Source organism: Paroedura picta, chromosome 1, assembly GCF_049243985.1.
Source record: "Paroedura picta isolate Pp20150507F chromosome 1, Ppicta_v3.0, whole genome shotgun sequence".
Lineage (NCBI taxonomy): Eukaryota > Metazoa > Chordata > Lepidosauria > Squamata > Gekkonidae > Paroedura > Paroedura picta.
In genome coordinates, this window is record NC_135369.1 from 81649842 (window position 1) to 81677680 (window position 27839).

Here is a 27839-nt window from a genome sequence, read left to right on the forward strand (position 1 = left end):
GTATACAACACACCTGTTGGCCACCATGTGTGAAGAGCATCTGTGCCCTCACATCATGAAGCAAGCTACCTGATGATTTGACTCTGAAACAAACAGGTCGGTCACTGACATACCAACATGAACCACTATTAGATGGAAAAGCTCCTCCTTAAATGTCCATTCCCCTTCCTGAATCTGCTGCCAGCTGAGCTAGTTTGCCTTGAGATTCAACATACCTTTGAGTTGGTCCACCCGGAGAGAGAGAGAGATTTCTCTCCACCCAGTTGATGATTCGGGAGACCTCCCAGTGGAGTGATCTGGATCCACTTTGGTGGTTCAGATTGGCACGGACTGTGATGTTGTCGGTCCTGATTAAAATGTCTCTCCTCTGGATTCGGGGCTGAAATGCCTGTAGAGCCAGGAAAATCACCCTGACCTCTAGAATGTTAATGGGAAGGGGTGCTTCCTGAGGGGATCAGACTCCCTGGGCTGAAGTCTGGTTCAAGAATGCCCCCCCATACCTTTAAACTGACATCCATAAAATTTTGTACTTCTTCTGGGATGGAGAAGAACTTACCCTGGCAAAGATTTGGAGGCTTCATCCACAAAAGGAGGTTTTGCTTCAAGGAAAGAGACAGGAGGATGATACAAGCCCATTCATTGGTGATCTGCATTTGATAAAGACTGAGGAAGGCCTGGAGGACCCATACATGCCAATAACCCCACTGGAGGGCTTCCATGTTAGCTACTAACAAATGCATCAGACTGGCAAGGTATGAGAGTGGACATCTGCGTAGTAATCCTAAAATGTTTGCCCATGTGCTGGAGATATTCTTTTCTGTAAGGAAAAGTTTCCTCTGGGCAGTATTGATAATGACTCCCAGGTGCTATATCTGCTGGGATGGGATTAAGCAACTCTTCAATCTGTTGATTAGGAATCCAAACTTCTGCAAGCATTGCATTGTCCATTCTGTGTTGGATACAGCTGCCTCCGTAGAGCTGAAATGAAGGAGAACATCATCCAAGAAAGAATGCAGATGTAACCCCTCTGTTTGCAGAATGACTATTGGGTTCATCGAGTTCTTGGTGAATACCTTGGGTGTTGTAGACAACCCAAATGGAAAGACTTGCTACTGGAAGTGGTTGGGCCTTGAACAGAACCTCAGGTAGCACCTATGTGTCTGATGAATTGGAACATGGAGGTATACCTCCATCAAATCTAACAAGGTAAGAAGCTCTCCCTCCTGGAGGGATTCCGCTATTGAACAGAGTGTCTCTATCTGGAACCTTTGGAGGGCAATATGGTTCTTGACAAATTTTAAGTACAGTATGATTCTCCAGTCCCTGTTGGCCTTGTGGATTATGAAGAAGTGTGAGTAAACTCCACTGAAATGCTCTGAAGCAGGGACTGGTTCTATAGCCTTGATTTGTAAGAGGAGTTGGATTTTTTTGGGGGGGGGCCTCATTTAGGGAGAGAGGAGACAACATGAATCTATCCATTGAGAGGGCTTTGAACTCTCTCTTGTACCCCTGGGAGATAGTATCCAGGGCCCCTTTGTCTACCAGTAGGTCTTCTCACTGCTGCTGAAACTGGATTAAGTGTTTCAGAGCTAATGAGTCAGGCCTTAGGTTGTGGATTAGGGTCTCTATCCGGTTTCTTGAATTTTTTGAAGTTGTCCTTGGAGAAACGTGAGTAGAAATTACCTTTTGCATCCTCCCCAACACTGTTGTGCCCAGCATTTGATTTAGTGTACAAGTGTTGTGCCACAAGGATCCAATCTAGTGTCTCCCCAAAAGGGTGGTCCCCTGGAAAGGGTTAGCAGAAATAATAGTTTTTGAACGAATGTCTGCAGGCCAAGCCTTAAGCCACAGGAGTCTCCTGGTCACAGCAGAAAAAGCTATGGTCCTGGAGTTCAATGTTATGGAGTCAAGAGAGGCTTCAGCTGTGAAGGCTGCCACCTTGAGCAGCCTGTTCATGCTCTCCAGTAATTGTGCATTCTCAAGGGGAAGAAGCGAGAATAATTCTGAACAAAAGTTGGTTCTTATATGCCGCTTTTCTCTACCTGATGGAGGCTCAAAACGGCTTTCAGTAGGGTAGGGTTTAATGAGTTTAATCCTGCCTGGCATAATTAGAAGGGTGAGGAGAGCATGCTGTACCTGATATGGCCCTCTCCCCCTTGTTAGCAAACTCCTCTCACTTGGACTGCCTGATTGCCCACAATAAATTTGGGTACAGGGGAGAGTTTGATTGTGTGTGGCTGCAAGACAGGGAATCTGACATTCCCCTGCCCATTCCCACTGTAGGGCAGGTTTGGGCCTCCCCGCTCAGATAGGCTTGAGATAGGGGAGAAACAGAGCCCATAAAATGGCCACCAAACTGAACCAGCCCTTGAGAGGAAACTGCCTCATGGCCGAGGAAGCTGCAGTTAGATGTAGACTCACCAGCCACCTCAAGCCTGCAATGTTGATCTGGGGCTTGCTTTGCCTTGGCTTTGCATTGGCCCTGCATCCACCAGACCTGTTGCTTCTTGGTCTGCAGTGGCATAAACTGCTGCGTGATACTCTTTTGAGAGGAAGCCATCTCCCAGAGGCAAGGCTTCCATAATGGTCATGGGGAGATTGGCAATAAAAAGGGAATTTATGCCTAAAATGGCCACCATGGCTGCAGCGGTATTATGCATGAAAGGAAAAGAAACCTTCCCCTTTTTACTCCCTGCCACACACATCCTGCCCATCATAGGAAACGCTGAAGAGGGAAAGGACCTGGGAAGGGAGGTAGGAAGGGAAGGAGAGTTTTGGAGAAAGGATGGATTTAGAACAATAATGGCTAGAAGAGCTCACTCTACATCTGTCTCGAGGCAGGAGAACAACTGGCAAGAGAGGGAATGCCATGGCACAGGACTGGATCCAGAGGGAGGGCTTTCCCATTTAATTCCTTACTCTCTGAGAAGCCAGTGGCAAAACCCATTCTGCAGATGTCCTCTGTTCTCTATAAGGAGAAGATATAGCATCTCACATTGCCAAGAAGTTTATTCAAATGGCTTCACAAATATATAAGAAAATGACAATGTAGAACCTCATTAGGATGTATGACATAGTTTAAAAAGGTAAAGGTAAAGTTATCCCCTGTGCAAGCACCGAGTCATGTCTGACCCTTGAGGTGACGCCCTCCAGCGTTTTCATGGCAGACTCAATACGGGGTGGTTTGCCAGTGCCTTCCCCAGTCATTACCGTTTACCCCCCAGCAAGCTGGGTACTCATTTTACCGACCTCGGAAGGATGGAAGGCTGAGTCAACCTTGAGCCGGCTGCTGGGATTGAACTCCCAGCCTCATGGGCAAAGCTTTCAGACGGCTGCCTTACCACTCTGCGCCACAAGAGGCTCTAACATAGTTTAAACTGGAGTCCAAATGTGATCAAATACCATCAATAGTATCTTGATAATGATTTGAAAACTGGATATGAGTTGCTGAGGGTTCTCCTAGCTCTTTCTGAGGATTCAGATATAATACATTTTAACTACTTGGAGCAACCTTACTGGGCCTTGCTGAGTACATTCAGTAGATGTGCAAATGTGAACTTCCTTTGTTGTCATCACGAAAACAGTCGTTCTGGCTTCTGGGCAGAGCTCTGGCTGTTGCTGGTGAGGGCCCAATTGGAAAGCATTTTGTGCCTTCCGACTGGGCCCTCACCCGACTGGCCAGAACTGCTATCCATCCTCGTGAGGGGCCAATCGGAAGGTGCTTCACACCTTCTGATTGGCCTCTCACCTGGACTGGCCCCACTCACTCTCCGCCCACTAAGGGCTTAGCGAAATATGATACCACTCACCGAGCGGTTCCAGATAATTTCAGACTAACTGAGACAGGCTAATGATTGATTGCCATGGCAGCTATTAAATGCCAATAGCAAAGACTGAGCATAGATGTCTAAATCCCCCAGACTGTTGGGCAGTAAAGATGGGGATGGAAAGTGTTGTCTAGTTGCAGTTCACTTAGGACAACCTTGTAGGGTTTTCAAGGTGAAAGAAACCAGATTTGTTATTACCTGCCTCTGGATAGCAATACTGGATTTCCTTGGTGGTCTCCCATCCAAGTACTATCAAAGGATAACCTGTTTAGATTCCAAAATATGATGAGATTGGACTATCCAGGTCAGGATCATGGCGCAAAAGTACATGCTGTGAACAAACAGAATCCTTAAGTTGGTTTTCATATCCAAGAAGATACATAAGTGAATGTCAGATTGGAGGATTGCTAGACAGGACACCTACAGGGTATTCAGCAGGCAAATAATTACAATAGCTTAACATGTAACAATGTGTCAAAATCCCCTTGTGAGGGACAAGTTACCACAATAGGTTATGCCCCCACTATTGGTATAACCTGAGATTTCTCAACTAGGGGTTTCTTCCTGGCCCTGGAAGGGTTTCCAAAATGGGTGGGAGTTAATTATTTTTTTCATATATAATTTTTTTCATGTATTCAAAAATTTCATTGGGTGATTTTAAACATTTATCTGGTCCCCAAAGTAATACCAACTGTACATTTGACATGATACTGCCATTTCATATGGTTTCTCATATGCTTTCTTACCATATTTAGATGTTACTGCTTTGAAATGGGAAGCAACAAATATTCTAAGGTGGAAAGTTATTCATATAAAATCCTGCTCATGCATGAACTCCGACCCCTATAGGAAATTTTCCATTCACTTCAATATAAGAAGTAATTCTGTGCCAGAAGGGGGATTTGGAAATCTCTGATCCAGAAGCATCATAGCATCATAGGCAAAATTAAATCATATTTTGTTAGCGCAGCCCCATTGTATAGTTCATTCCTAAAATACTCAAGAGAAGAGTTTTTAATGCTTGTTTAAGACTCAAATCCTTACATTTCATTTAAAGGTTCTCTCAAAGTTAACTGCAATGGATTATTTATGAAAACTTTGCAATTGCAATTACTCATTACCATTTAAGTCACGAGTTAGAAAATCCTTAGACCGAAAAAGCACGTGGACTGCTAAATAAAATTACCATGGCAAAAAGCCCAACCACAGAGGACTGTAAACTAGGGCAGCTATTCGCTGCCTGCCTGCTGCCACCAAGATCACTGCTTAAAGCCCAGGGGAATATTTGAATCCAACAAAAATGCTCAGATTATGTATCACAGGAACTGCATTATGATCATTCAAGAAGCAGTAGTGATGCGTGAGCAACTGTAGAAGCTGTTGCAGAGATTTGTTGGAAAACTGCAATACATGAGCAGCAAATTTGATAAGATTCAAACCTGAAATATTTTGTGTAAAGCCGCTTACAAAAGAACACGTGACCTTCCATTTTGTCAGTGTCAAAACTGCATGGCTAATAACTATGCTAGAAAAAAAGATTTGTGTATCATGGGTTATCAGCTAAGGTGACATTTTAAGTCCCATTATCCATGCAGATCTGAATTGCTGAAACATAGGCATTTATCTGGAAATAAAGTCTGGCTTATGCCAACCAAATAAATCTTTAGATTCTGTGCAGAGGTATGCAACAGTACCTGGGTGTCCCACTGTGGGTTTGGTAACCCTAAACAGGATTCAGTTTTTCCTTCATAACTGACACAAGAAGGGGAAAAAAACAGACCAGGAGTCACATTTGGGTAAATTGTAATCTTTAACACTTTGCTCTATTATAAAATTGTGAGAAGCCCTCCTGGGCACTGTCCTGCCCTTTCCAGGACTTGCACGCATCCAGATTGGCCCAGCCCCACTGGCATCCACCCCCAACAGCCCAACCTGCCCAATCAGACGGCATCTCCCACCCAATCAGGCTGTGTCTCCCACCCAACAACTCCACTCACTTTGCCTCAGACCACTGATGAAGCTGGCAGGTGGCTACTGAGATAGCTCCCCCCCCCCTCAGGCCTGCTGTTAAGGAAGCCTCTGACAGCCCCTGACTGAGGTGAAGGAGGCATTTCCAAGACCAACACAGGGGAATCTGTGGGGATTCTTGTGCTTTCCTTTTGAGTATGTGTGTGGGAGGAAACTTTCCTCTACTGCCAAACAGTTGACTGGCAGGGAGGCCACAGAAAAGCCCCTTCTCACTTACAATACTGCTGTGGCTGGCCTCACTGTTGGAGGGAAGAGGCAGCCAAGCTACTCTCTGTAGATTTGATGCCTACCACACAGGGTTGCTGTGCAGATGAAACTGGATTCTGTTGCAGTTCTTTTGCCTCCTGTTTCATCTACACACCAACCCTGCGCAATAGGCCTCAAGTGTATCAACTCTACGACAACCTCCATGGGAGGCATTATTAAACCGAAAGGCTTTTCACATGTCAAGAGCTGGCCAGAGAACCCATAATTCTGGCTATTTGTGTCAAACGAGACCAGCCATGTTTGGGAACAACAAACTCCAAAGCCGCCCTTTCTGCCTGGGTAGCTGATCTTTATAGTCTGCAGATGAGCTGCAATTCCAGGAGCTCTCCAGGCCCCACCTGGAAGTTGGCTACCCTTGATTTGGAAATATTCCTGGAGGTGGGACTTTAAAATGATACAATGCCTCAGAGTCAAGGTTGAATGCAGAACTGGGAGGAATTGGTTGCCACGTAATCTCCCCATAAGAATAGTCTCCATTTCTGATTTTCCCTTCACATATCTGAGGACATGGCTCTGGAAAGCGCATCTGTAACCACTATGCCACAATTCCCAAAGGTCAGTCCTCTCCCGCACTAAACGAACTTTCCACACCACAGGTTCTTGACACCCATCTCTCCACACCCATGTCCTCATTTGTAACTATGCCACCACAACCCCCCCCCCCACAACACACACATTCAACCTCATGCCCTTAAAAACTGGACAACCCCCCTCCCTCTTCCCAATGCCAAGCTCTCTCTGTCTTAATCACTTTCTTTCTACCTCTCTGTCTCTTTGCTATCCCCCCTCCCCCGCTAGTGCCTGTTGTTTCAGCTACAACGGACTTTAATTCTAGTAAACCAGATACAATTAACTTTCTGAAACATTTCAAGCCTATGGCTTAGCCATATTGGCTTGCTGTCAGCAACTGCTGCTGGTCCAACACTCTCATGTTAAGGATCCTGGGTAAACTGAAAGATATAATAAGCTTCAAATTCCAAACCCAACTGACACAAGTATGCGGAAAGGCAATATTATATACTGCAGGGTCAGAACTGCTGCTACAAAAGCAATCTGCTCTTTTAACAATTACAGTAAGTCAGTGACTGGAAGAAAACAGGAAAACAAAGTCTGAGGGAAGAAAACAAAGTTCAAGTTACTGAAAGAGATGCATTCATGGAACAAAACCCCCAGACGCTTATATCTTTTTTTCTCTGCTTTTCTTTTTCTTTGCTTTCTTGAGGGAGTGGGGGACTTGGGTATAACAATGACCAGCAAAGCACTCAAAAAAACTTTGTAGAACACTGTGCGTAAGCGTTAGAGGTATGGTCAAAGGATAAAAATCAAAGGATTTTTAAGCAAGAAAGGGGTTTGGAAAAGCTTATATTATAGATTGTAGCTTCTCCCCCTTAAAATCAACTCAGACCTATGAAAGATTAAGAAACTTTTCACTTTACTATTTAAACTAGATGTTCTTTGTTGTTAGACTGATTCTGAGTAAACTGAGATGGGGGTTTCATGCAGCAAATTTCCTTCTGTTAATGAGCTGTCTCTGAAATGCTCTGGTCATTTCACACAGTGCTGCAGCCCCCACCCATCCCCACCTTTTTTGCTAAACAACCTTCCTGAGAATTTTTTAAAAATGTTCTACATTGGGTGCTATAGCATTAAACCGATGGAGTCAATGAAGTTAAAGTGCCATTTTGGCACCAAAGTGCTATACTGGTTTAGAACTACAGTGCTCAACTTAGAATGTTCAAAGAGAGAGAGAGAGAGAGAGAGAGAGAGAGAGAGAGAGAGAGAAAGTCCACAGAAGATCACACAGTGAAAGAGGGCAGAAACAAACAGCATTGTAGGAAGTGCTATAGACATTCTAAACAGCACATCACAATGATTCAGAAGTGCAACAAAGCAGTAGAAAATGGAAGAAAGTAATGTCTCTCAAAAGTGGCAGAACCATGCTTTGTTATTCTGACACAAGTGGGTTTGTATGAACAGGTAGATAAATTCTGCTATAAACTGGTTACTAACATGTTTCTGGAAAGAAAAAAAACCCCATTATCAACCAGTTAGTAGGCAGGTTGAAAATGGCCTAAATCTGAGCAAGTCCCCTGGTCATTTTCATCCTACTCCTATTGTATAAAGGAAGGGAGAATGTATGACTGTTTTCTCAACCCTCTCATCAGAGAAGTGTCTCAGACAATGCTTCCTGATCCTCTCATCTAAGAAGCATCTGAAGCATCCAGAACAAAAGGGGAAAGCACTGGTAAACTGTTGGACTCGCTGACTAGACCCAGAGAAAGCCAGAGACTCTGCAGGCAACTTCCCTTGTGATGATGGATGGCAGGGGGTATGCTTAATTGATGCTTTCAAGCACACCAGCATTTTTTTCATGGCATACATCTTGGCAATTACTCATATAAATTGCAAATTGTAGAGGGGAGGAGTAACCATGTTAGTCAGTTACAGCAAACAGTAAAGAGTACTATGGCATCTTAACAAATTGATAGTACCCAAAAGCTGGTGTGAACTAGAGCTTACTTAGAATCATAGAATTGGAAGGGACCTCCAGGGTCATCTAGTCAAATGCCATGCACAATGCAGGAATTCACAACTACCTGGTCTCCCATGGTGACCCCAACTTCATGGTCTAATGATTCCCCCCACAAAAAATCTCCAGAATCCAGCACTGGCACATCCCTTCCTGCCCACCCCCACTCACAATCTACAATTAGCAATTCTGTCAGATGACTATCTAGCCTCTGCTTAAAAGCTTCCAAAGAAGGAGAGCCCACCACCTCCCGAGGAAGCCTGTTCCACTGAGGAACTGTTCTGTCGGCCAAAAATTGTTTTGAACTAATTGGTTCTGGCATGACCCTCTGAAGCAACAGAAAACAATTCTTCTCCATCTTCTCAATGACAGCCCTTAAAGATGGCTATCATATCACATCTTAGTCATCTTCTCTTCAGCCTAAACAGATGGTTCCCTCAACCTTTCCTCATATGATTTGGTCTCCAAACCCCGCACCATCTTCGTAGCCCTCCTCTGGACACATTCCAGTTTGTTTACATCTTTCTTTAGTTGTAGTGCGCAAAACTGAGCACAGTACTCTAAGTGAGGTCTAACCAGAGTGGAGTAAAGCTGTAACATCATTTCATGTGATCTGGACACTTTACTTCTTTTAATACAACTCAAAATCCCATTTGCCTATTTGGCCATCAAGTCACACTGCTGACTCATGTTCACATATACTACTGGGTTTAAACTACAAGTACAACGATATAGGCTAGATATCAGGGAAAAAAATTCACAGTCAGAGTAGTTCAGCAGTGGAATAGGCTGCCTAAGGAGGTGGTGAGCTCCCCCTCACTGGCAGTCTTCAAGCAAAGGTTGGATACATACTTTTCTTGTATGCTTTTAGGATGCTTAGGGCTGATCCTGCGTAGAGCAGGGGGTTGGACTAGATGGCCTGTATGGCCCCTTCCAACTCTATGATTCTACTGCCCACAGAAGTCTAGCCCATCCTATAGCGATGTATATGATTTTTCCTACCTAAATGAAGAACTTCACATTTATCACTATTGAAACTCATTTTACTCATTTTAGCCTAGTTTTATAGCCTGTCAAGATAATCTTCCCAGAAGCATGAAGTCTGTACATATATAGACACAGAAGAGGGGAAAATGTGAATGATAGGGGTTAAAAGAGAATGAAATGAAGCAAAAATAATAAAATACAATTATTGCTGCCATATTTATGTACTGTCTTTCTGTTCCCAATACAGTAAAGCAAATCAGTTTGGGAAACATACACAGGAATGTGGTGACTTAGTCCTACATCTCCTACCACAGCTAGATGTTCTTGTTGTAACTGCTTCCTTTTTCAGTGGGTCAGTTGCAAGGCCAGGGGAAACAGCAGTATTCTTCCTTTGAAAGATGCTGCAATAAGAGAGTTCTGCAGCATCATGTGTTGATATTTCCTAAGAAAGGGAGCCTATAGTCTCCTGGTTGCCAAGACAACATGTCCTAGCATCTCCTGTGTGTCAGTTGAAAAGACAATGAGTGTGTATGTATTGCATGGATCTTTTCATCCAATGTCCACAATGCCTGCCCACTTGCATATGCATACAAATCTTACCGCAGACCAAGAGTTCACTACATGCATTTGATGAAGTAGACTCTAGCCCAGGCTTTCTCAGCCAGGATTTTGTGAAACCCTGGGGTTTCTTGACATCCCTGGAAGGATTTCCTAAATGGGTGGGAGTTAATTAATTAAAAAATATTTGTTTTAATTTGTTAAACAATTATTGTGGGTAAACGGTAACGACTGGGGAAGGCACTGGCAAACCACCCCGTATTGAGTCTGCCATGAAAACACTGGAGGGCATCACCCCAAGGGTCAGACATGACTCTGTGCTTGCACAGGGGATATCTTTACCTTTACCTTTATAACCATATATGACCATGTCAATTCACACATTCCCTTCCCAAATGGCCAATGATAGGCCTGGAGGGAGTCAGAAGGGGAGGGGTACTGAGTGGTGGGCATATGCACAACTATGCTTCCTAACCATATCCTGCATGATCACATAACTTCTGGGATTTTTTGAAGCCTGAAGAATGGTTCAGTGGTTTCACAATGGTAAAAAAGTTGAGAAAGGCCCATATAGACCATATAGACTTATACTACAATACATCTGAATTTTAAAGGCATCACAAGCAACACTGCAATCAGTTTTTAAAACACGAACAAAAGAGATTAAATCTGCAATCCAAATTCTAGTCTTAACTGAATGCTTCTATAACAAGATTGTTAAGAAATATGTGCATCAATTTTTATTATCCCAGATCTAGGAACTCTATTTTGAAATTTTAATATGTCACAACAATACAAACTAATTATCTGCAGGGGTCCAGAGTCACTTATCGCCCTTTCTTTCATTCCCATTGTCCTGCTAATTGTTACTTGGAGATCAAAAAGGAATTTGTTGCATGCTGCTCAAAAATGACTGGCCCAAGAGGGACAGCCTATGAATGTAACTATAAATAAAATTTCCCCCCAGGCCACATTGGCCCAGGGATCCTGAATGTTTTTCCCCACTCTGGGCATAGAGCTGGTGTAGGGAGAGGGCAATTGTGAATTCCCTGCATTGTGACAGGGGTTGGCCTAGATGAACCTTGAGATTCCTTCCAACTTTGATCTCCTGCTGATTTTGAAGCGGTGCTTGTATTACGTTGCCATAAGTAGATATATGAGCTTGATTTAAAGTTGTGTGCATCAGTCCTTTCCACCTGTCAACCACTACATTAACAATACTTCACTATGTATGTGACTTTTGAGAATAAAAGCCAGAATATATCACAATCCAATCATCCTCCAAGAAGTTCAGGGCAGCATATATGGGAATGTTTCATTTTCTCTTCACAATAACTTTGCAGTCTTGTGTAGTAGCCTGAGTACTGGACTACAGAAACCTGAAATCAAAGTCCTAATTGACATGAGATCAACTGGATAACCTGGGACCAATCATTCTCTTTCAGTGTACCCCAGCTCACTGGAATGTTTTGAGAATAAAATGGAGAAGGAGAAACTCATGTGTTCCAGTCTGAATTATTTCAAGAAAAGGGTGAGTTTAAAAATACTCTAAAACGAAGATAGGAAGACAAGGAAAGTTAGACTCTGAGGTTCTGACCTGCCCAAAGCTGTCCAGAGAGCTTTATAGCTGAGTGGGGATTTGAACACAAGTCTTCCTAGTACAACACTCCATCCAGTACACCTAGCATTGCCAGGCCTCTGCTCCAAGGCCCCATCTCTCTACTGCTGATCCACTGACCTATAAGTAAGTCTTACCTGACATTTTAACAATGTTCCTGGCATGACTTCAACATGACCCAGAAGTGACAGACACATTGGGGTGACCCTATAGCTTTTGGCCAAAAACTGTATAGTAGAAGTGGGTGCATTGCTAAAACATCAGGTGAGACTCCCCCCCCCCTTTTTAAGCCCATTCCCCATCTGCCTGGAGGGACCTGGAGCCCCTAACTATAACACACCTTTAAAGTTAGTGAGAGTCCTACCACTTGGCTTCAATGAGACCTTACTTCAGTCTCTATTAGCAGTGTAAAGTCAAAATGAACCTAAATGGGGGGGGGGGAGTCTTATCAAGTCATAGCTGACTTCTGGGAATTCCATAGGGTTTTCCAAGGCAAGCAACAAATGTTTTGCCATGACATGCCTCTGTTGAGCAACCCTGGACTTCCTTGGTGGTTTATCAGCTAATTACCAAGCAGAGCCAACACTGCTTCACTTCCAAGGTCTGATGAGATCAGGCTAGCCTGGGCCATCTAGGTCAAAGTGAACTTAAATCAACCCATTTTCTTCTTCTTCCCATTAAGGTTTTTAAAGCTCATGTATCAGTTTAACGAAGAATTAAGGGAAATACATTAAAGTGATGTTTATTTAAAAAGTTATAGCTCACCAAGTGTTTTTTTCCCTCTAGTAACTACAACGGCCTCCACTCACATTCATGACCACTCAGAAGAGCAAACTTATTATTCAAGCAACTTTTCTTACTGCAGAAAAAGTCTCAGCAGGCTCACAAGACTAGAGGAGGAAAAAGTGAAAAATTGGTAGTGTGATGATCCTGAATATCCCCGTCAATGAACTGTGGCCTACTGAAGAAGTGGAGAACATTCAGTCTACATCTGGTCTCATGGAAAAGCTGCCCCTCTCCCCATATCAAATGACCAGACCACAAGTAAGTAGCAGCAGTGGGCAGCACAGGCCTGCAGAAAGATTCTAATGGGCTAGACCCACTTTGTAGGCCAGACACAGACTACCTGATATTCCTCAACTGGGATAGTTGGGTTCTTCAGTTCTCCACTCCAGCCATGGCATCAATAAATGACCCTTGCACCACACACATTGTGGTAAGGAAATGAAGCAGGATATGAAGGTTCAAGAGGGTGGCAGGTTACAGTGGATGAGTGATAGGGTTGTGAGTGTCCTGCATAGTACAGGTGGTTGGACTAGATGACCTAGGAGGTACCAACTCTATTATGCTATGATTCTATGAACTATCAAACACTCCACAATGGTACGAAAACTATAAATAAACGGAAAACACTATGTATAAAATGATCAGCTGACAGCATGTCCTCACAGACAAAACCTTGGCCTTCAGTTTTGCAGTTCTGGATCTAAGCATGTACATTGTTTCAGCAAGAGTTTGTAATATGAAAATTATTATGGTCCACTGCATATTTTTTGGGGGGAGGGGGAGAAAGAAATCTTGGTAATAATATGAAATGCTCTAAACACTATATGGTCTACACAATTATTCCACTCAGAATTGGGCACACAGACCTCCCCATAAATGTTGGCTGAACTTTGTACTCAAAACGACCTGAAAATAGAGTATTCCTTATCAGTTGCATGCTTAATACTTTGGATATGCTATAACAAATATTGCAGACTTATCTATACACTCATTTACACTGGAGTCACAGGACAATCCACATGCTGAAATGTTCAAATATTTACAGGGGGGGGTTTGGGGGGGTGTCAATATCAATCTGCATATAAATGGAAATTCACTAAGAGAGAAAGGGCGTATTACAACCACTTCCCTAGACTCCCACTTTCTACACCTGAGCTCCCAGGCATTGTTTATTGGTGTAACTCACCTCTGAACACATTGGGAAAGGTGTCAGTAGAAGGTATCATCCCTGAGGTCTTTCTTGAATGATTCAAAGGTATCCTCTCTTCTTGAAAACCATCTCTATCCCGCCTGTACTCCACAAAGTCTGCCGAGCCTGACTTTTGAGCTATTTCACCTTTGTGATCTGAAATGTCATCTGTCCAGTCTGCTGAGCGGCTGAAGGTCCCAGCCAAACTGGATGACCGCTGCTTCTTGTTGGAGTTGCTCGCTTTTCGCTGGGAGGACTCACGCCTCCTTTTAAAAAGTGGACTCTGGGATGGGGATAGACAAGGTGAGTGGTTTGGAGAACTCAGCTGCCGCGTGGTAGTTTTGATGTAGCATGGATTTATGGGAGGATAAGGCTTGAAACATTTGGAACTATGTGCAGGACTGCTCGAGATGTCCTCAGAGGAGAAAGTACCATTTTCCAGCTCAGCAGGAACCCCCTCCTCCACTGCCTCTGGGCTTGCCGACACACTAGGCTTCCTTTCTTTGGCTCCATCAACATGACCACGGCCTTCATCTGCAATACGGCCTTCTATTTGTGAACCTGCAGACTGAACACCTATTAGTTCAGTCTCTGACTCCCCTACTGGGGATGGAAAATTAAACACAGAACTGCTAGGCAGGGTCCCATTTTTAGACACTGCAGCATTTAAACTGTTTACTTCACCAGAAGGCTGTTCCTGCTCCTCTGGCCACTGCCTGTGCTCCTCCTCACCGAAGACACTGCTGCAGGGATAGCCCACGTCATTTGCCCCTTCCATCACTTCACGTTCAGCGTGGCAAACAGGGATATAGCCTGTCATTTCCGATTTTGCCGAGACAGCCTGCTCAGTATCTGGACTGCTGTCTTTGTCGCTGCTTAGTGAAAGGAACCTTTCAAAGTCGAAGGGGGCAGCTTGAGAATTAGCCATGTGTAGGTCCATTGTTTTGGTGCCATGCTGCTCAGTTCCAATGTTAATTGCCCCCTGCTGCTGCTGCAGTTGCAGTCTAATAGCCTGCTGGATATCAGAAAGCAAATCCTCTTGTTCGGTGGCTGAATGGAAGCTGTATATATCCGTATCTGAGCCGGAGCTGGTCCTTTGTCCATCCTGCGGCTCAGCAGCAGCTGGACGGGTTTCATTTGTAATCTCAAAATGTTCCACATCTGTGTCCGAGAGCCCCCCTTCATCGGCAGAAATGCTTATATCAGGAGTTTTGGTAAGAATCGAATGAGCGCTGTCCAGCTCTCCCGTTTGCGAGGCCTGGCTTTCTAAAACGTCCTCTCTCGAGCTGCTGTTTCCATCTTTAGCCTTGGACAGATTTTTCCTGATCCTCAGATTGGAAAACACAGACGCCCTGGACTCAGACTTCCCCTTCTTTTTGCCAGATTCACTCCCTTTGCCGTGCCTCCCCAGTCCCTTTTTGCTTCCTGCTCCCTTCTTTGTGCCCTCCGCATCCCTGGGCCCAGAGGGATCCTCACCGCCTTCGTGCACATCACCTGCATTTCTCTTCTGCTTCCCATCCTGGTTCCCCATGTTGTTCAGCGATGCTGCTACGTCAGAAATCAAGCCATGCCGCTCGGCTTCATTCAGCTGGCCGGGCGGCGAGAGCCTCTCGAGTAATCCAGGCTTGTTTTCAAGCGGCAGTGATGCAAGTGAAGCAAAAGCTTGCTCTGCCTCTTCTCTCCCAGCTGCTCGAGCTGCCTTTTTGCATAATGTGCTGCTCGCACAGGGCTCCTCTGGGACATGCTCAGTAGAGCACCAAGGGCTGCAGACAGCTCCTTCCAATGGTAGCTCCTGGCACCGTTGCCTTTTCAGACTCAGCCTGCTACACTCCTGGCTATCCTTGATAGATGTGAATAATAATTCCTTGACAACGGAGACTTCTTTCTGCACTGTCTGAAACTCTTGCATGGTAAGGGCTGGGAAGATCAGTCTGCCACTGCCTGTCTTACATTTCAAGATTTCAAAAGTTCAAGTTCTGGGGAGTAAATGGGAATAGGGAGGAAAAAAAAGAAGAAGGAAGTTAAACTTGAAGCTCTTGTAATTACAGCAAGAGAAAAAAGGCAGCTCTTAAGCCTTGGACCGCAGCGCTGCTTTAATAATTCACATTTTTGCTAAAGGATGTTATTATCTCACTTGGGCAAATATTAGAACCATGGCATGTACTTAAGAACTCATATGCAATTCCACGGCAAAGAGAAGTGATGCTATAATATAAAAATAAAACATAAAAATATGCACACTGATGTGTGCACACACAGAGACAGATTCTTTGCAGAAAGGGTTAAAGGTTAATGATGTTACAGATAATTCAGCAAACTGGTCTACATGACCCAAGGCATTTGTATTCTGAGGGGGTACACATAATGGTAATCCTCAAGGGGATTAAGTTCATCAATATTCAGCACACACTCATCGTTTTGTCTTTAAATAAAGAACATTTGGTACCAAAAACAGGGGGGGGGGAATGAAACCAAAGGAAAGCTGTACACTTCTAAATGTAAATAAGTAATACATGCACCATTTTCAGATCTATATATCTGGGTAAGTATCTTTGTTTGTACTTTATAACACAGATTTCTACATAATAATCCTTAGTAGAAAATAACTGTATTGCTTTACAAACATAGGACTGTAATGCTTTACATCGATTTTCATAAAGCAAAACAACATTATGGGATCTGGCGTCACAAATCAAAGCAAAGTCTGTTTCATCATTTTTCAGTGGCCTTTGCTGGATACTTGAATATTAGGAGTCCCCCAGATCTACAGGAAAGAGGGCTTTAAAGAAACAACAGAGCTATTGTATGCTGGTTTACTGGACAGGAAGTCCCATTAAGTTCAGTGAGCACACAGAAGCACAAAGGATTTCAGTCTAAGGCTACAGCCCTATGTGCACTTACTGGGAACTCAAATTGCACTCAGTTGGGACGCTGCTGAATAAACATGCATGATAATTATACACAGACCAGACACACTGTTGTATATCTATATCTATATTTATAATGTAAATGCATTTTTAGGAATTTAGCCTTTTATGTAGTTAAGTTAACATAGCACTTGTACATCTCCTCTTTACAACAGTCTGGTCAGGTAGGTTAGATAAAAAGAGGAGAACTGGCTCAAGGTCAGTTAAAGAGATTCAGGGCTGAACCAGGTATTGAAGTTATTCAGTCTGATACTCTAACAGAGGTGTTTACCACACCAGTGGCGCCGTGCCAGGCTCCCACGGAGTGTTTGCAGTGGGGCCAATGGGGCCCACTTCTTCCTGCATCCCCACAGGGTCCCATTTTGGGTGGCACACCCCATCCACCCCAGATTTCTGCCTCTGGATGAGGCAGAAAGTTTCCAGCAAGCGGGAGGGGGGGCTGTTTTTTTATGTTTAAGAATATGGTAGCAATACCATGTTCCTAAACAAGCAAAAAAATAAAAGCCAGGCGGCTCAGCAGCACTACACAATCCCACGGACCCAGCTGGGACATTTTTTCTCTCTTCTGGGACACTGTAGTTGGAGGATAAGCCGGGCCTGGACAGCCCGACTCTACCCTGCCACATGGGCCTGCCATGACAGAGTCCCTGTTGCCACCTGGGGCAAAAAAGAGAGTGTGGATATATCCGCATTCCTTTGCGGGAGGACAATGGAGGGCCTGAATTGGGCCACATCTGGGATGGGCCCAGTTCACCATCAATGTCATGTGGAACTGGGAATTAGTCTCACCACTGGACAAGCATGAAGGCGGGGCTAATTCCCAGTGAAGAATCAGTCGGCATGGGCACAATTACATTTTTTAGAATTGCGGCATGCTGTGTAGGCAGGAGAATCTAAAAAAAATCACAATCTAAAAAATCAACAGACTCAACAGGAAGGGTGAAGAAGTGGGGAAGAGGGTGCTACATAGAATCTATATGTGTTGTCTTGTGTTTATCAAGACTCTTCTTAAATTTGGTAAGAGCTATTTTTAATAGAGGAAGAACAATCTATCATATTCCAACTAGGGGGCAAGCATTCCGGTATAAAACATGTACTAGATTGGGGATGGGGATGGATGAACTCTGTGGATGGCCCCCCCTCTCCCTCTCCCCCTCCCCCTCCCCCTCCCCCAGGGCCTAGAAAGGCTGCAGGTAGCTATTAGGGAACTCACCATGCAGCCTCCAAGCCTCAGAGTGAAGTGGAAGGCAGAGGGGTGGAGGATGGAAGGCGATTGGCTGGCTGCTGGACAGACAGGCAAGCCTGTTGGAGGAGGAGACACTCAAGGGTGGGACAAGCGCCCTGAGTGGGTGTTGAGTGTTGAGTGGCATTTAAGCCATGAGATATGCTCCTCCTCCAAGCTCTTACCCGAAATATATTATGTGGGATAGATGAAGCCCCAGAGAAAATTGGTAAATGTGACTCCTTTTTTGGTTTAACCCTACTATGCAACACCCTTTGGTCATGAACCTTAATATTTAGCTTCTTTCATCACACTTTTATTCTATTCTTTTCCCAAGGAGTTCAAGATGGCTTACATTGTTTTTGCATCATTACAAGCCATGCTGTACATCAGCCCAAAGTAGGTAGCCCAAAGACATCCAGTGAGCCTCACTTCTGAGTGGACATTTTAATTCAGGTTACTCCTCTTCTAATGTGACATTCTAGTCATTGCAAAACACTGGATCCCACTGCACTTCTTTTTTCTAGCACACAAAATGAGAACGGGGGATACATTTAACTTTGCAAAAGACGGAAACAACCACATATTTTGGAAACTACGAAATACAGTCTGCCCTTCTTCATCCTTCCAGGGGGTTCTAATAACACCACCTTTTCCAAATTATACAGTACAAAATCTTCTTTTAAACCCTGCTTATTAAGACCACCATCTTAAGACAACTGAAAGTGAATCAACAACACTCACAAATAAGCCTGCTCAGGAAATGAGTGAAATTATCCAAAAACATAATAGCCTTAAAGGGGAACATATATGGTATATATAGCAGCTGCTATCCCTTTAATCTCTCTCTTCCTACCAAAAGCCAAGGATGAGCAGAGTAACTCTTTCCCCAAGGTGGAGAAAATCGCCAGGGAAAAGAACTTAAAGTACTACCATCTCCTTTGAGGTATACTGAATACTTGTCCTGCTGTAATGTAGGAATCTGTTTCATTAAATGCCCTAATCTAGAAAGCACACTTAGAGAGTTTCAAAAGCAAGATAAAGGGGGGAAAAGTTGAAGAGAATGAGTACTCTTGTTTGGGGCTCCTTTTAAAACTTTTTTTCAAAAAATGCTTAATCTGAAATAATTTATTGGGCAGCAATGTTTATAGGAACTCAGTCCCAGTCAGATTTTAAAGATCTGGAAGGACTTGTAAAAATAGTACTTTTTAAAGTGGCTAACCTTCAGTTCATTAGGTATGTATAAGGCTCTACCTTCAAGGAGATAGCAGTGTAACTGGAACTGAACCTGTAGTCATTTCCATTTGCCTGTACACTAAAAAAAAGCTTCCTGAATGGATGCAGCATTCTTTTCAGTGTCATGTGCAGGACCTGGTTACCAAAAATTGAGAACTTTATACCCCAGCTCGATCCAGAGTATAACTAAGAACTTACAGAATTTGGGCCAAGTGAAGCTTCATACTGCAAACTGACAGGTTTTGCTTTTAGAAGTTCTGCCCTGCAAAGTCATGAAGGTTGATTGTGTACCCAATTGAATGCAGCAGCAGTAACTTTGGCAGGGTTTAATGTCATATAGCTAAGTAACTTCTAAATCCCATTGCTGATATAACAGAGAAAAGAGAAAAATAAAAACAAAACAAAATCTTAGGAACTTAGGAACTGGTACCATTATGTTAGAGCTTCTTGTGGCACAGAGTGGTAAGGCAGCCTTCTGAAAGCTTTGCCCATGAGGCTGGGAGTTCAATCCCAGCAGCCGGCTCAAGGTTGACTCAGCCTTCCATCCTTCTGAGGTCGGTAAAATGAGTACCCAGCTTGCTGGGGGGGAAACGGTAATGACTGGGGAAGGCACTGGCAAACCACCCCATATTGAGTCTGCCATGAAAACGCTAGAGGGCGTCACCCCAAGGGTCAGACATGACCTGGTGCTTGCACAGGGGATACCTTTACCTTTACCTTACCATTATGTTGAAATGACTGGATCTGTAACTCACTGCATGCTTATAAGGTAAACAGGCCACCCTGAATTCGGCATGCCTTCTGGATCACTAAATGTGCTAAGAAACTTAAAGCATGGGACAGTGGGTGTGTCATTTCAGTCTTTTAAGTTGTTATATACTTAATATTGGTGCAAACTTAAATGGACTTCGAGGAATGGTAGAGGACAGGAAGGCCTGGAGGATCATTGTCCATGGGGTCGCGATGGGTCAGACACGACTTCGCACCTAACAACAACTTACTTAATATTAATTCCACTAAGCCTGTCATTTTGTCTCTACAGATGGTGACTAATGTGGTCTCACTAAACATATTCTAAAAACTCAAGAGATATTTTTCAAAATGCATATATACTAAGCCAGCGTTTTGCAAATTCCACAGTGTCTGGTATTTTTAGCGATTATTTGATTATAGTTGTAGCTCTCTCAATTATTAGAGATACTAAAATAAAGGCTTATTTTTCATTTCTGATCAGAATGTGTGGCACAAAATACATGTGTACAAAGTTCTTGTCTATATGTTAACTTTATACCATTCAATGGTGTTTGGTAAATTAATTTCTTGACCAGTTGCTTCCTATGCTGGCTCCAGTATTAAATTAAATGGAAATTTTAAGGCAACAATGGAATAATCAGAAATACAGGAAGAAAGTAGTCTGGAGTCAGGAGTTTCCTTTTTTGGCAGCAATAACAACCAGGGCTATTTTTCTTTACAAAACTTTTATCAAACGTTTATTAAAATAAAGAGAAACTATCAAGAGGTTAGGATTAGAAAGTATAGTAATATATTGAATTTATACACAAATCTGGCTTCTAAATTTTGCAGCTGGCTCCTATAGCCAAAGAAAATTTATCAATGCCTTCTGTAAGCCGTCATGATACCTTAAATCCACTATGTATGCAAAGTCAAAATATTTCCAAAAATGCTGACAGTTATCACAAATTTATATTATCCAATTATATTATCTTATCAAAAAGCCAGCAATTCACATTTCACATACAAATTCAATACAAAGATTAAAGTGATAGGTGCAAAACAACTTTTTCTTTTCTGGCACAGTATTTTGGGGGTTTTGTATTCTCATTGTGAACCATTGTTGAGATGATGATGCCTTAAATGACTTTAATCAGAAAAACATGACAGTTTTTTCCAGACCAAAGTGGGGAAGTGAATAAAGGTACGTTTTATAGCAGAAAAGCCAACAGTTGACAAGGTTCCTAGATGTAATTTAATGTATACCTATGCCATTTCCAAGAGGGAGAATAACAAAAGCTGGTATCAGAAATTCCAAGGTGAGATACTTGTGAAAGATAAATGCCAAACCCACTGCCTACCAAAGTCAGAAATGTAGTTGTTAACCTTTTCCTAGCTCACAGGTGAATGATGGAAAAAGTTTCACCTGCCATATTAAGCAGCTACTTAAAGGCACATTAAATGGCCCAGAAATGCTTTTTTTCAATTCTACCTAGACTAGCAGGTAGTGTCTGATCAAAGAATGAGATTGCACTGCATGACAGAGATTAGAGAGCCAGACTACCATCTGGGAGGACAAGGTTCAGATTTCTACTTGATCATGAAACTCACTAAATTGGCCTAGCCTACTTCACAGAGTGGTTGTCAGGATACAATGGGGAAAAGGTAAAGCATGTATTCACCCTAAGCTCCTTGAGGGAACGACAGAATCAAAATGTACTCAATAGATACTTTACAAGAGATCATTTCAGGAGCACATTTTAGATGTTATTCAGGAGACTCCTACAAGAACTGAGAAAGCTACCTAGAAGTGGGGAAGCCACACATATACAGAGATTCTATATATAAAAAGCTAGGGAAAAGATGAATCTACCTTGTGTACTTTTGTGTAATTTCCAAGGTGCAACTCCTGTGACAGGACTGACATGTTAGAAAAGAGCTGTTTTTTATACACCTCTTTTCACTACCAAACGCTTCCCAAAGAATCCTTCCCCTCTTTCCTTCACAACAGACACCCTCATGGACAGACAGCTTCAGACAGCATGTCTGCTGCCTTACTACTCTGCGTAACAAGAGGCTCTACCTATGAGGTAGAGTGACTATTACTCCAGTCTGTGAGATACAAAATCCCTTAGCCGATGACATTTCTATGTAGAAAAGCCAAAATATTTCCCTTTTCCTTTGATAACAATATAAAAATGGGAACTCAGAAGCATGAGCTTACTTGGCCATCTGCTTTCATTGCTGCAGCATAACAACTGGAACTATCCTTTAAAAGATACAGTAACCCTGCTGCTACAGTTGGAGAAGAATTTATAAGTGACAGTCCTACATTAAGACATCTTTTCTGGGCGATAATAATCTAACTAAATGTCGCATCTCCTCTTTAGCATCTGTGTAATGTGTTGTGTGGATTGTTAACCATCTGCCATCATTAACCGCTCCTCGCGGAGCAGATAAAATAAAGCAGTGAGGGCTCCATCGGAGGGCCCTTTCCGGGATGAGGAAGGGTGCTGATAGGCCCCTTCCCCCCGACTGACAATCGGAGGGCCCAATCGGCAGGCGCAAAGCGCCTGCCGATTGACCCCTCTGATTGTCAGTCCGGTGGCAAGGGACCAATTGCGAGCCGCGCACAGCGCAGCTTGCAATTGGTCCCTTGCCGCCGGACTGACCAATCGGGAGGCGCAAGATCTGCCCCCTCCGACTTCGCTCGAATGTGGCCGCCTGCCACCATTACCTGCCTCGCCGCCGCCAGGGCAGGTTGCCAACTGCCCGCCACACAGTGAGGGCCCAGCCCCTGCGGCCGTGGCACCGGCTCCGCCTGCAGCCGCACCTCCACACAGAATGGCTCGCCGCCAGCCCGCCAGACGCCCTCCTATCGCCACGGCTGCCACCCGCACTGCCACACAAGGGCTCAGCTGCTGCACCCGTGGCACCGGCTCCGCCTGTGGCCGCAGCTCCACATGAAATGGCTCACCGCCGGCCCACACACCCAGAAGCGGCCCATAGTGCAAACCGCTGCCGCCAGATGCCCTCCCATTACCGCGGCCGCCGCCCGCCTCGCTCGCACACAGCTGAGCTCGCCCACTGGCCCAAGCTGCCACGAGCAACCGGCTGAGCCCTGTGCTGGAGCGGCGGCGCCATCCACCACCGATTCCCGAAGCATGGTGTGTGTCTGTGTTGCCATCAAATAGCAGTCATCAAATAGCAGTCAACCCCAGGGGGCTTTCAAGGCAAGTGATTAAGCAGAGGTGACTTCCTCTGCAAAAACTTCCTTGCTGGTCTCCCATCCAAGTACAAACCCTGCTCTGTGTTCAAGATCTGAAGAGATCAGGCTATACTACACCGGTCCACATTCCAGCATACTAGAACGCATCATTTGCTTAATATAGGTAAAGGTAAAGGTATCTATCCCCTGTGCAAGCACTGAGTCATGTCTGACTCTTGGGGTGACGTCCTCCAGCGTTTTCATGGCAGACTCAATACGGGGTGGTTTGCCAGTGCCTTCCCCAGTCATTACCATTTACTCCCCAGCAAGCTGGGTACTCATTTTACTGACCTCGGAAGGATGAAAGGCTGAGTCAACCTTGAGCCAGCTGCTGGGATCGAACTCCCAGCCTCATGGGCACGCAGCTTCAAACAGCATTTCTGCTGCCTTACGACTCTGCGCCACAAGAGGCTCTTGATTATATTATTATTATTATTATTTAATTTTCAGACTGCCCTTCTCCAAATAGGTCTTATGCCGGTTTACAACATAAACAGCTAAAACACAATAAAATCCCCATAAAACCCCCAATTTATGTCAAACAACATGTCACATATAACATATAAGCGGCGGTGGTTACAATTCTAATCGTATTTCCCCGATTTCCCCCAAGTTCAGCATGGTGGGGAGAATAATATTCAGAAAAAGGGTGGCACCAGTGCAATAGATGTAACAATGATCTCGATGTTAGAGATCTCAATATTGGAGGGGATCCTCCGATGGATTAGTGGGAGAGCTGCCCTGGCCTCAACCATATGCCTGGCGAAAGACCTCCGTCTTGCAGGCCCTGCGGAAAGCTGGTAGATCCCGCAGGGCCCTTAGCTCTTCTGGGAACTCATTCCACCAAGTTGGGGCCAGGACTGAAAAGGCCCTGGCCCAGGTCAAGGCCAGGCGAACATCCCGTGGGCCCGGGACAACCAATAAATTCAAACCCGCAGAGCGGAGTGCTCTGCGGGGGGCATAAGCAGCCAAGCGGTCCTATAGTTGGATGGATCATTCAGAAATGCCATGACTTACATAACACAGGCTAGCCCAATCTCATCAGATGAGGGAATCTAAGCAGGGTCTGTCTTGGCCAGTATTTGGGTGGCAGACTGCCAAGGAATATTGGGGTCACATCACAGAAGCAGGCAATGGAAAACTACCTCTGAATGTCTCTTGCCTCAAGCCCCCCCCCCTCCCCACAATAAGTCAGATATCACCCAAAGCCAAACAAAGCAAAACCAAACCTCTGTCAATCAGAGTTTATTTGCAGACGCATTGAGAGTTAGCCATTTTTTTTGACAGTGCTTGCTTTATTTGAATGGATTGTCTCCTGGACTCTGCAAAAAAAAAAAAGTCTTTTATTAGGCTGAAGAGAGTCTTTAGAACACATCACATTGTTCACATTAATAATTTGTATCATACCTTGAGGCTTTTTGGATTCAGGTAATTTTGAACAACAAAAAACTAGAACACATGTTGTTGCTGTTAGGTGCGAAGTCATGTCCGACCCATCGTGACCCCATGGATAATAGATCTAACAATAACTAGAACACATAACGCCTGATATATCACTGGAAGGCAAAGTCACGAAACTGCAGTTCAGTTATATGGCTATAATATGTGATCCATCTCACTGGAGAAAGCAATAATACTATGATCGGTCAGTGGGAAAAGGAAACCAGGCCAATAAAGAACAGCATGGTTAGACACAATCAAAATGGACCCTAGCCAGAGCATCATAAAACTAAAAGAAGCGGTGCAAGATCAAAAGATGTGGCAACAGCTGTGCCACAGGCTCACCATGAGTCAGACACAACAGAATGGCTAATATCATCATCAGTTTTGAAGCAGACCAACCGTGGAGACAAGTGGAATTACATCTTTCTAAGCCCACTGAATGAAATAGACTGTAAAAGGGTGTAACTCTGCATAGAATGTCATTGCAAAGTGGATTGAAACTTGATTTCTGCTAAGACAGTATTTCAAAGTAGGATAAAAGTAGTACTAAAATACAGACCTATTCATGATTTTACTCTGCAGATAATTGCTTCATATAAAGCTTGACCAGGCATTACAGTAACAGCCGAGTCAGTATGCAGGGTCCTCTATTGAGGACAGTTTACCTAGCAGCATGTTAGACCTTGACTGGGGAAAATTCATTTCTAAAAAGAAAACGTGACGTGACATCATCCCATTCTGTTGTTTCCCTGACTGTAGTCAATGAAACGGAAAATGCTGAATGCAATGACGCTGGCTCCCTTTTCACTTTTATTAGGTGTTACCAAGGAGATGTAAGCAGCAGCCAAGTTGCCATCTCCTGTCTCCCCTTCAAGCTTAGGTCCTCAGGAAAAAGACAAAGTTCCAGCTATGGTGTTTAAATATCAGGGGCTAAATATCAGGACACTTTCTTGCCCCACTGAATCAAATGGGGCTTACTTATAGTATATCTGCTTACAATTGTTCACTAGACATGATGTGTGGGATGGCTCTCCTGTAGATTTCTTAAGATTATAGAAGAAGAGTTGTTTTTCATACCCCGCTCTTCACTACCCAAAGGAGTCTCAAAGCTCCTTACAATCACCGACCCTTCCTCTCCCCAGAACAGATACATTGCGAGGTAGGTGGGACTGAGAGGGCTCTGACAGAACTGTGACTAGCCCAGGGTCACTCAACTGGCTGCATGTACAGGAGTGGGAGATCAAACCTGGTTCTCCAGATTAGATTAGAAGCCACTGAACCACTATGCCAAGCTGGCTCTCAATGAGCAGTTGTGGCTCATGATTTAGATTAGGGCTGACTCCAGGGAAAGATGATAAACTTTCTCATTGCTTTCCTCCCAATCGATTTCCTTTGGAGGGAAAATGTGTCTGGCTCCAAAGGCCAAGGATCCTTGTTACTGGGGTCATCACACTCAGCTGTTCCTGCAGCTGTAGCCCTCAAGATAGATTCAAATGAGTAGCCATGTTGGTCTGAAGTAGAACAATAAAATCAGAGTCCAGTAGCACCTTTAAGACCAACAAAGATTTATTCAAGCTGTGAGTTTCACGCCTTGAATAAATCTTTGTTGGTCTTAAAGGTGCTACTGGACTCTGATTTTATTGTCCCTCAAGATAGAGCAGTTTCCCAGGAGGGGGCGAGAAAGGCAAACTGGCCTTTGCCGTAGCCTAGCAGGCTGATGTCTCAGGCCCTTCCATGCCCAGAACAATTCTGACTTGGCCTTGCTTTTTTGTCTCTGCAAATGATCTAGGAGGATAGCTCTTTCGTGTGACTCCCTGTGTTGTGAGCCTATGTCAGCAATAGCCCTTGTAGTGGTAAAAGCTGCTTAGAGAAGAGAATTATAACCAGGTTGCCTTTTCTTGTTATAATGATAACAAGCAAATAAAATGGGCCTCCTTCCTTCCCTTTCCAGAACTTTCCCTCTGCCTGAACATCACACCATTGAATTACCAGTCAACAGTGTTACAGGGTATGGCCAAGTGGCAGGAAAGTGGAGCATTATGGCATTTTTATTGTATTTTAATAACTAGAATTTTAACACGTAAACCATCCCAAGCCAGCTTGCAGAGAGGGGCTGCCAATAAATTTAATAAATAATTTCAATTACAGAAGAAGTTGTACCTGGGGGAAGTTTCCTCACACCCCTCTCATTAAAGCCTCTGTGCTTCACCGCCTTTGGCCCACAATCATTTTCTAGCATCTTCTGGCCCTGTTGATTTACCTTTCATAAGCAGTTGCTAGGGAAAAATGAAGCATTTACAGATTTTCCCCAGCACTTTATCTCCCTGCTTGGGGAGAATCACCTATTTAATTTCTTTGTTATGAGTTGCTAGTAGAGCAGTTTCAAAGTGAATTGCTTGTAAAGCCCACCATTTGAATTGTCTCCATTACAGCATAAAGGAAGAGAGTTCAACCTCCCACCAATTTAGGAAGCTCTTTCATTGACTTGGATAGGGGTGCATAGGAATTGAGGGGGGTAGCTTAGCCCCTGTCAGAGGCTAAAGCTTGCTCAATACAAACCACCCATACCCTTCTAACAGTATCTACTCAGGGTACAAATCCTTTCTCAGCTTCCTTCCTACACTTTGTAATGTCACACAGGTGACCAATGAGGTTCTTTTTGCTGCACATTCCAGTTCTATGCTGGGCTTGTCTAGAAAGGAGAGACTCCTTGAGAAAGAATGTTTATCGCTGTAGGGAAATTTCAAGGAAATGTGGGAAACTGAAGGGGACTTTCATAGGGAAGGGAACAAGTTGTGTCTCTGCTTCATAGAATGCTGCAAAGGAAAATGGGAATCATACTTGCTTGGGAGTAGTGCCATCATTTCTGGAATCCTTCTGTTTCCCACTGCATGTTTGTGAGGGTTGGTTGCAGTCACTTGAGCCCTCTGCACAGTCCCAGAGATACTATCTTTTCATTCTAAATTACACTAAGAAGTCCCAGTACCAAACTAAGCCCTGACTAGGGTGGGGATTGGAGATAGAGAAGGAGAATAGATCTTGTAAGTTCCTGTGGAGCTTGTTTAATTAAAGGCTCAAGGGCTGAAGATTAGCTGGAAAAGAAGGAAATCCTGGAATATCACTAGGAATGGGTTTGAGTCTCACCTGTATGGAATGCTGGCAACACAAAGGAAAGCTTTTCATAAAGTGGTGAGATTCAGCCTCTTAAGCCTTCTACCTTT

The 27839-nt window shown here is 44.0% G+C and overlaps 1 protein-coding gene across 2 annotated transcripts in view; it reads right to left on the reverse strand.

Moving 5' to 3' along the window:
- FMN2 (formin 2) overlaps positions 1 to 27601 on the reverse strand; it is a 223718-nt gene extending 196117 nt beyond the window's left edge. Inside the window, exons 1-3 of one of the 2 annotated variants that reach the window (XM_077345237.1) lie at positions 27460 to 27601; positions 24405 to 24497; positions 13788 to 15766 (exon numbers count right to left, since the gene is read on the reverse strand). In XM_077345237.1, the coding sequence (XP_077201352.1) occupies positions 13788 to 15699 (1912 nt within the window). In that variant the 5' untranslated portion in view covers positions 15700 to 15766; positions 24405 to 24497; positions 27460 to 27601. The remainder of the gene's footprint in view (positions 1 to 13787; positions 15767 to 24404; positions 24498 to 27459) is intronic. The other variant, XM_077345246.1, reaches the window with a different exon arrangement.
- Positions 27602 to 27839: the final 238 nt, after the last annotated feature.